The sequence below is a fragment of the Berghia stephanieae genome, unplaced genomic scaffold (genome assembly GCF_034508935.2).
Source record: "Berghia stephanieae isolate SIO BIC M18660-M18661 unplaced genomic scaffold, UCSD_Bste_1.3 scaffold2225, whole genome shotgun sequence".
Lineage (NCBI taxonomy): Eukaryota > Metazoa > Mollusca > Gastropoda > Nudibranchia > Aeolidiidae > Berghia > Berghia stephanieae.
Window position 1 is genome coordinate 1 of NW_027623319.1, and position 10,270 is coordinate 10,270.

Genomic DNA, 10,270 nt, shown 5'->3' on the forward strand with positions numbered 1-10,270 from the left:
AAAACCCCAATTGAGGCATTGGTCTTGGTCCTCTACGGAAATTGCGTTATAAATTTCAACTGGAGATTCTGTATTTCCTTTTCGCTTGCTGTATTGAACCTTTTTCTGTGGAGACAAAAAAGTTTAAATTTAAAAATTGTCAGGTACCAAAATAAAAAAATAAAATTTTAAAAAGCAACAATTAACAACAGCAAAAAAAAAAAATAATAATAAAAAAAACAGAATGAGGAAGTATTTTTGAGACCTGGAAGAAAATCTAAAATTGAAAAAAAAAAAAAAAAAAAAAGCATCTAGATATCAATAATCTTTTACTGCAGATTTAACAACCTTTTTTTTTTTGTTGAACTCTTCACAGATTGTGGGTAAATAAGTATCGCGTTTGATCTAGTTAATGTTCAACCTGAAATGAAACCCTCATCAGCTACAATCAACAACTGCAGAGTCCAATAAAAGAAAAGTATGAAATTTCCTTCCTTTATCCCAATAACTACAACATTAGCAACAGCGCAGTGCTGCAACATGATCTACAATTCTTAATCAAGGAAAAAATTAAAACGACCACAGCAGGGCTATTACTAATTGCTTTATAAATGCTAAGAGTGTGCTACAAATTTTGAAGAAACTCAATTCACGTACAATGTCTCACTCATTAGTGGCAGTTTCTGACATGAGCTCTACAGAATTGTAAATCAATGAAGTCCATTTTTTATTTCTTACACTAGATATTCACTATTAGGCATAATTTTTTTTTCTTTCACTCTCAGATGTCCATTACTGTTATTCTGAGTCAAGTATAATCCTTTCCCAAAAATATAATTAAAAATGAAAAAGATTACCTGTAGAACACAGATCTTTATATATATTTATGACTTTCTAAACCAATAGCAAACACAGCGACAGACCTCATGTAACATATAATATTCACTTGCGAGAGCAAGTATTTTGATAACATACTTTGGCATTCATCAGAGGAGTTCAACATCCACCAGTCTCCAATAGCCTTGCCTCCAGCAAATTAGCACCAGATTCAAAGACATCAGGACACCCTGCAGACAGCGTACCAGCAACTGTACCTCTCCACAATGAAGTTTGTTTTCTGTACAAAACATTAGAGTATAGCATATTAAGATAACCATATTGTTTTTACATAAAAAATAATTATTTTAATTTTCATTTGCAAAGGAAAAGTTTCTTCCTTTTTTTCCTTTTTATTTTCAAATAATTCAACTTTAATCCAATTCAGTTTGACTGACCATTGTTGTCAATGTCAAAAGAATTAGTTTAATTACCTAACACTGAAGGTCATTCTCTAATCATGACAACGGGCCATAAGAACTATTTAATAATTTGTTTTATTTGGTTGGGATACTGAACAGATCTTGATCCTTAAAATTATACAGAGAACAATCGAAAAGCATATAAGAAGTTGATTATCAGTTTCAAATCATATGTTGGTATAGAGTTTTGATTGCTGATTGCAAGTACAACCAGTTCAATCAAATAATTCTCCTAATTCTCACCCTTAAATAACCCTTGAATACGTGTCCACAGTTATCTAGGAATTTGATCAAGAATTTAAAACTTATTATTTTCATTAAGACAACGGTAATTATCAAATGATTCTCGAGGTAAAGAAAAAACTCTAAATCTGCTAAGAAATTGAAATTATGAAAATTTTTTTAAAAATGGGTAAGCTAATCAGACATACCTAACGTGACCAAACAGTATTAGCCAGTTTGTTTGTATGAATGAGCTTATATGTGCCTTCCAGTGTAAGCTAATCATGACATACCTATCGTGACCAAACAGTATTAGCCAGTTTGTTTGTATGAATGAGCTTATATGTGCCTTCCAGTGAAAAAATCCACATTTCCCTTGGCCAGTCTTATGAAGATTGTACAAAGCGAGCATGATAGTATTGCGCCTGAAATAAACTAATAATATAAATAAGTGATATTGTTGAATTATCATAACCTACTGTCTTTAACTATACTATAAGTCTCCTGATACATGTCGCTGTCTCTTACTCTTACTGGATACAATATGAATATAATGACTTATTACAAGTTATACAGCAAAACAAAATTATGCAAACAAGAAAAGGTTACCATGATAGCTTGACACGGTCAAACTCCTCCTTATTATCCTCTCCACATGACCGACATTTAAAAGTGAAAAATGCATCACCGAGGAGAGGTGATGGCTGCTTGCTCTTGATACAATCTGTTTGAATGAAAAAAAACCGTAACTTTCATTTGTTAACAAATACATAATTTCTTTATTGTGTGCATGTGTGTCTGTAATAGTGTGGAAAAAAAAGCTTTTGAAATGATTTAATGCAACTCAAAACTCATAGTTACGTTAACATTAAATTGAGAGGTTTCCTCAAAGACAAACTTTTTTTTTTCAGCCCAGGTTTGCAGATTATTTTTACTGTGATGTTTTGTTTTTTTTCATAAATAACTTCTCTTTCTTATGATTATTTTAGGACTTAACATAAAGTGAAAAACTTTAATCGGCATGGTACTCTCAAACCAAACTAGGTTAATTGATTGACTTTTACAAATCAAAATGTACATTAAACAATATGTGACAGTTAGTTTGACTTCCCCACCCCCTCTAACCCCCACTTTTCTCAAATTTCATTATTGTCAGTTAATGTTGTGTTGTATTTTGGTAGTTATACAATGGAAGTTACCTGAGGGTTAATTAATACCAAGTAAACCATTGCACTCGTCAAGTCGTACAAACGATCACATTGATCAAATTTTTCTTTCCCGTTCTCTTGTCACAACAATTCAGATGAAAACGGTTAGGAATAACTGTGCTTTGATATTTATCATTTTGCAACAAAATAAAATATGTTGTAGAAATTGCGATTTGAACCTTTTTCATTTGCGAGTGTAAATCGTGACATTGCATTTATGTTTGGTAAAAATCTGACAAAAATTACGACTTTGGTGATAAAAAATGATTTGATGACAATTATTGTAACTTAAAACATTATTATGAATAATTTATAACTCCCTTAATTGTGGGCCGATTTTGACATTCGTGGTATCAACTTTATTGTATATAGAGATAGGAACTTCTGAGTTATTTTTTCTGATGCAAGATGATTACTTTGTATAATTTAGCACCAAGAAGTTGGTAAATAAAAAAATTAAAAATAGAATTGTGAGTCAAACGTCCGAAGCTTCGACCAATCACAGACTCTCTAACCAGCGCTGAAACAAAGACTCTACTCCGCCGTCCATGTATTACGTTATTGTCATGCAAAAAATGTAACACCTTTTTGAATAGGCTTAATAGCTAAAATCATAAAGTAAAAAATATAGTACTGAGGAATTTGAAAGTCACGTACTGAAATCAGCTTGAAAAAAGAAGAACATTGGTTCTTATTTCAGAAAAATTGTTGAAAACCAACTGTTTTTACGAATAAATTTGATGTTAAAAATTGCATTTGTATATTTTAGCTTTTTTAAGCAACTTTTTAATTTATTGGCCGATTTTCTTGATTTTCTCATATTTCACATCTGAATGAGACGAACACATTGATGTACTTGTTTGATTCAAAAGAGTTTAAAACACAAATTTCGTTTTTGGATTGCAAGTCCAGCCTTACTAATTCATTCCTGAGCGTTAAGACAGTGACGCAACCATTACATACAAAACCTCGTGGTCCAACTTGGACTCCAAGCCACAGGGTTTTTGGTGTTACACAACCACTCGTCACTTTCATGAACCGTGTCCTTTGAAGGCATACTGCCTTTATGAAGGCTCTCAAAGATATGCAGCATCGGTACTATCGAGATCTCGTTCATGGCATCGAGATGTGATGTAAGAAATACATCCGGGTAACTTTTTCCTCATATCTCATCGATCGGTAACGATTTCATTAAGAGTCTATGTGATTTAATCTACGCTAAACAACAATCAAATATCAATATCCATCCTTTCGGCCGGATTTTTCACTTGACCACATAACAATCTCTCCTCTGTTCAATTGACGTTTTTAACAACCCTTTAGCACAGAGTCCCAAAAATTGCGTGCACTTCAATAAACAAATTATAGTCTAATTGAGTCTAATATCAAATGAGACACCTAACACAGTGTCGAGTTAATAACTTAAAGTGTTAAAGTTAAATTGATTCTAATCTGAGAAAAAAGCAAAGCGGTGAATAAAGATGTGTCAGTAATATTCTCTTCTTCTAGGTTCCATGCCTGGTCCAGGCTTCGATACTGCATGAATTATCTCTCTCCATTCCTCCCTGTCTCTTGCTTTTTCAAACAGCTCTTGGATTGTTAGGTTGGTGAAGCCATTCAGTTGGTCTATGAGTGTTTTTCTTTGTCTCCCCCGGGCGCGTTTACCAGGTATTTTTCCACAACTTGCCAGGTATTCATTCTTATCTTTCCTTACTATGTGTCTGAAAAGGATAGTTGTCAATCCACTATTAAGGGCATTAGTTTCCTTTGTTGGTATGTTTGTTTTTGCACTTCTTCGTTCGTTTTGTGTGCAGTATACGATATTCTCTGCATCCTTCTCAAGCATCACATTTCAAAAGCTTCAATGTTCTTTTGTGTTTCTGCATTTGTAGTCCAGCTTTCGCATCCGTATAACAAGATTGGCCACACGTAGCACTTCAAGACTCGAATCTAATCCCGAACGACATCTGTTTGTTTTTCAAAATGTTTCCCAGGTCCATGAAGGCCTGTTTGGCTTGAGTTATTTCCCAGTAATATTATAGTATTATAATTAAGTAATATGAATGACTTCTCAGACTTCTCTATTTATTACAAAGAAAGATGTTTTCACTTGTCACTTGCCAACGCCAACAGGTCGCACCAGGTACACCTATTCAATTCAAGCAAATAAAAACTAATAATAGATAACAGTAACAATTCTTAATTCTTACTGAAGTACTGAATCTTGAAGTAGTAAAACTAAAGTTTTAATTATAAGTCTAGATAGGATCAGAGTCCTCTCTCAATCTACTCAGATAAAGCAAAATGAAATGTGAATTACCATAATGGACATAGATATCGCATTCTTCACATTTAACAGAAATAGTTTTGGTATTTTTAAAAAATTTTTTAAAATTTTTTAAAATTTCCCCCCTAAAAAATTCGGGGGTTTTTTTTTAAAAAATTTTTTTTAAAAAAAAAAAGGGGGAAAAAGGGGCCTTTTTTTTTTTTAAAAAAAAAGGGGGGTTTTTAAAAAAAATTTTTTCCTTCCCCCTTTTCCCCTTTTTTTTTTAAAAAGTTTTTTTTTTTTGGGGGGCCCCCGGGTTTTTTTTTCCCCCCCCCCCGGAAAAAAAAAAAAAAAATTCCCTTTTTTTTTCCAATCCCCAAAAAATTTTTCCAAAAAAAAAAAATTTGGGTTTTTTTTTTTTTTCCCTTTTTTTTTTTGGGGGAAAAAAAGGGCCCCCCCCTTTTTAAAAATTTTAAAGTTTTTGTTTTTTTTTTTTTGGGAAGGGAAAAAACCCCCCCAAAAAATTAAACCCAAATTTAAAATTTTTTCTTTTTTTTTTAAAAAATTTTTCCCCCGGTTTTAACCCTTTTGGTTTGGTTTTTTTTTTTTTTTTTTTAAAAAATTTTTTTTTTTCAAAAAAAAAAAAAAATTTTAAAACCCCCCCCAAAAAACCCAAATTGGAACCAATTTTAAAAAAAACCCCAAAAAAAAAAAAAAAAATTTTTAAAAAAATAATTTAAAATTTTTTGGGGGAAAAAAAAAAAAAAAAATTTTAAAAAGGCCCCCAAAATTTTAAGAAAAAAAAATTTTTGAAAAAAAAAATTTTTTTTTAAAAAAAAAAATTTTTTTTTTTCCCCCCTTTTCCTTTAAAAAGGGGGTTTTTTGGGGGGTTTTTAAAAAAATTTTTTTTATTTTTTTTTTTTTTTTTTTTTAAATTTGTTTGTTTTTTTTTTTTCCCCCAAAAAATTAAAAATTTTTTTTTTAAAATTTATTGGGGGGGTTTTTTTTAAAACCCTTTTATTTTTTTTTTTTGGGGGGAAAAAATTTTTTAAAAATTTTAAAAATTTAGGGGTTTTTTTAAAAACCCCCCCAAAAATTGGGGGTTTTTTTTTTAAAAAAAAAAAATTTTTTTTAAAAAAAAAAAAAAAGGGGGGGTTTAAAAAATTTAGGGGGGGGAAAAAAGGGGGGGGAAAAACCCCCCGGGGGAATACGGGGGGGTTTTTAAGGGGGGGGGGGGGGGGTTTAAATGGGAAAAATTTTTTTGGGGGGGGGGGGGGGTTTTTTTTTTCCCCCCAAAAAAATTTTCCCCAAAAAAAAAAACCCCTTTTTTAAGAAACCAAAAAAAAAACCAAAAAAAAAGGGGAAAATTAAAATTTTTTTAAAAATTTAAAAATTTTTAAAAAATTTTTTTTTTTTTTTTCCCCCCGGGGGGAATAGCCCCGGGGTTTTTGCATTCGACCGCAGATCGAGAGGTCCCCGGTTTTGAACCCGGGGTCCCCTATATTTTTATTTATTTTTTTTTATTCTCATTTAAAAGGGGGGGAAAAAATAGGAGAGTTGTTTTTTGTTTTGTGGGGTTGTTGAAAAAGGTAAGGGCTGCCTGAAGCCGGTATCGAAAATACTAACGAAAGAGTAAAAAGGGAAAAGGCTTCGTAGGGGAACAAAACAGACAATGGATTTTCGGGTACAAACCCTTCGCGCACAACAATACACAAAAAACGGGGAAAACAAAAAAAAAATGAAAAATAACTTTTATCGCTGTACCAGGTGGTTGCCGTAAATGAAAGTTACGGGCGTGGGGAGAGGATAGGGTGCCCGGGGGGTGATCTAATTATAACAAGGCACGTCAGGGGAAAAGAAATTTCCAACTATAATGGGGAAGATAAAAGACATTTGGTAGTAATTTTTAATTCAGAAAAGTGAGGGAGCAGGCACTTATGTTGGGAACAACAAGATATGAAGTAGTAAAAAGTGCCAAAGACAATGAGAATAAAAATTTTTTTTTTGCGCGGTGGGGGGTTTGAACCGCGACCTTAAAAGGTACACAACTCCGCCTGGCAGTGAGAGCGTGCTTACCTTGAGCTATCCAGAACACAAAAATATTTGTTTCAAACCCAAAATCATTTCTAATCCCTCTCTCACCCACTTCAGACGCCGATTTGTTCACCCCATCGCGAAGTAATTTTGACCACAGTTAAGCTTAATAGCCAATATTCCATCACAAACATATAACATGAAACGATGGACAGGAGTATGCCCGGTGATGGGGGGAATTTTTAATTCAGAAAAGTGAGTGAGCAGGCACTATGTTGGTAACAACAAGATATGAAGTGAGTAGAAAATCCAGAAGACAATAGAGAATAAAAAATTTTTTCCGGCGGTGGTGGGTTTTAAACCTCGCCTTATTGGTCGACAACCCCCTGGCAGGGGAAGCGTGGGCCACCGTTAGCTACCACGAACACAAAAATATTCGTTTCAAACCCAAAGCATTTCTAATCCCCTCTCACCCCCTTCTTTAGATCGCCGTTCGTTTACCACCATCGCGAAGTAATTTTGACCAGCATTAAGCTTAAAAAGCCCAAAATTCTCATCACAAACATAAACATAGAAACGATTGAGACAGGAGTATGCCCTGTATGGGGGGAATTTTAATTCAGAAAATGAGTGGAAAAAGGGACTTAGTTGGTAACAACAAGATAGAAGTGAGTAGAAAAGTGCCAAAGACAATAAGAATAAAAATTTTTTTTCGCGGGGGTGGTGGGTTTGAACCTGCAAAACCCTTTTTGGTACGACAACTCCGCCTGGCGGTGAGAGCGTGGGTCACCCTGTGGCATCCACGAACACAAAAAAATTCGTTTTCAAAACCCCAAAATCATTTCTAGATCCCCCCTCACCCACTTCTTTTGATCGCCGACGTTTTACCCCATCGCGAAGAATTTTGACCAGCAGTTAAGCTTAAAAGCCAAAATTCTCATCCCAAAAAATATAAAATAGAAACGATTTAAGGTTCAAACCCCACCACCGCCGCGAAAAAAAATTTTTTTTTTTTTTTAAGCTTTTGGGGACTTTTCTACCACTTTAACTTGTTGTTACCAAAATAAGTGCCTCTCCACTCACTTTTCTAATTTAAAAAATTTCCCCCATACCCGAGCATACTCCATGTCTCAATCGTTCTATGTTATAGTTTTTGAAGAGAAATTGGCTATTTAAACTTAACGCGGGCAAAAAAACTTCGCGTGGTGGTGAACGAATCGCGATTTTAAGAAGTGGGGAGAGAGGGATCTAGAAATGACTTTGGGTTTGAAAAGAATATTTTTGTGTTTGTGGAACTCCACGGGAGAGCCACGCTCTCACCTGCCAGGCGATTGTCGACCAATAAGGTCCAGGTTCAAACCCCCCCACCGCCGCGAAAAAATTTTTTATTCTCTATTGTCTTTTGGCACTTTTTTACTCACTTCATATCTTGTGTTACCAACATAAGTGCCTGCTCCACTCACTTTCTGAATAAAAATTCACCCCATACACCGGAGCATACTCCATGTCTCAATCGTTTCTATGTTATATGTTTGTGATGAGAATATTGGCTATTAAGCTTAACTGCTGGTCAAAATTACTTCGCGATGGTGGTGAACGAATCGGCGATCTCAAGAAGTGGGTGAGAGAGGGATCTAGAAATGACTTTGGGTTTGAAACGAATATTTTTGTGTTCGTGGATAGCTCACACGGTAGAGCCACGCTCTCACCTGCCAGGCGGAGTTGTCGTACCAATAAGGTCGCAGGTTCAAACCCCACCACCGCCGCAAAAAAAATTTTTATTCTCTATTGTCTTTTGGCACTTTTCTACTCACTTCATATCTTGTTGTTACCAACATAAGTGCCTGCTCCACTCACTTTTCTGAATTAAAAAAATTCACCCCATACACCGAGCATACTCCATGTCTCAATCGTTTCTATGTTATATGTTTGTGATGAGAATATTGGCTATTAAGCTTAACTGCTGGTCAAAATTACTTCGCGATGGTGGTGAACGAATCGGCGATCTCAAGAAGTGGTGAGAGAGGGATCTAGAAATGACTTTGGGTTTGAAACGAATATTTTTGTGTTCGTGGATAGCTCACACGGTAAGCCACGCTCTCACCTGCCAGGCGGAGTTGTCGTACCAATAAGGTCGCAGGTTCAAACCCCACCACCGCCGCGAAAAAATTTTTTATTCTCTATTCTTTGGCACTTTTCTACTCACTTCATATCTGTTGTTACCACATAATGCCTGCTCCACTCACTTTCTGATTAAAATTCACCCCATACACCGAGCTACTCCATGTCTCAATCGTTTTATGTTATATTTTGTGATGAATATTGGCTATTAAGCTTAACGCTGGTCAAAATTACTCGCGATGGTGTGAAAGAATCGCGATCTCAAGAATGGGTGAGAGAGGGATCTAGAAATGACTTTGGGGTTGAAACGAATATTTTTGTGTTCGTGATAGCTCACCGTAGAGCCCGCTCTCACCTCCAGGCGAGTTGTCGTACCAATAAGGTCGCAGGTTCAAACCCCACCACCGCCGCGAAAAAATTTTTATTCTCTATTGTCTCTGGCACTTTCTACTCACTCATATCTAGTATTATAGTAGTATAGTATAGTAGTAGTAGTATAGTAGTAGTAGTAGTAGTAGTAGTAGTAGTATATAGCAGTAGTATAGTTGTAATAGTATTGTAGTAGTATAGTATAGTAGTAGTAGTGTATAGTAGAGAGTAGTATAGAATGTAGTAGTAGTAAGTAAACCTGTAGGGAACAGTAGGGGGGGGGGGGGGTTGGAGGGGGCGAGGGGAAAGGGTCACGGCGGAGGTGGGGGGGGGGGGGGGGTTTGTTGGATGAGCGAAGGTCGAATCTTCGCGAAGGAACGATGCGATAGTAAAGTGGGAAAACACCAATAAATAGATAGATGGATAGGCAGATAGATAGGTAGATGGTCAGAAAAGAGGGAGAGAAGGGAGAGAGAGAGAGAGAGAGAGGAAGAGAGAGAGAGAGAGAGAGAGAGAAGAGAGAGAGAAAAGAAGAGAGAGAGAGAAATTAATAAAAGAAAAAAATAAAATAAAAATAAAAAAAAAATTAAAAAAAAAAAAAAAAAAAAGGGGCGGGGGGGGGGGGGTTTGGTTTGAGGCGGACCGTGAGAGGGGGAATCAGAGAGAGAGAGAGGGGGGAGGGAGAAAGAGGGAGGGGGGGGGGGACAAAGAAAGAAAAAGAAAGAAAGAGAGAGAGAGAGAGAGAGAGAAGAGAGAGGAGAGAGAGAGAAAAA

The 10,270-nt window shown here is 35.5% G+C and overlaps 1 protein-coding gene across 1 annotated transcript; it reads right to left on the reverse strand.

The window, feature by feature from the left end:
• Positions 1–36: 36 nt before the first annotated feature.
• On the reverse strand, positions 37–5,051 carry LOC144961342 (cysteine-rich protein 2-binding protein-like; the record flags this gene model as incomplete). The annotated part of the gene is made up of 5 exons (XM_078894574.1): positions 5,028–5,051; positions 2,109–2,223; positions 1,793–1,924; positions 1,006–1,096; positions 37–105 (listed from the first exon to the last, which is right to left on the reverse strand). Coding segments are annotated over exons 3-5 (279 nt in total), but the record flags the coding sequence as incomplete, so codon positions are not given.
• Between the last annotated feature and the right edge of the window lie 5,219 nt (positions 5,052–10,270).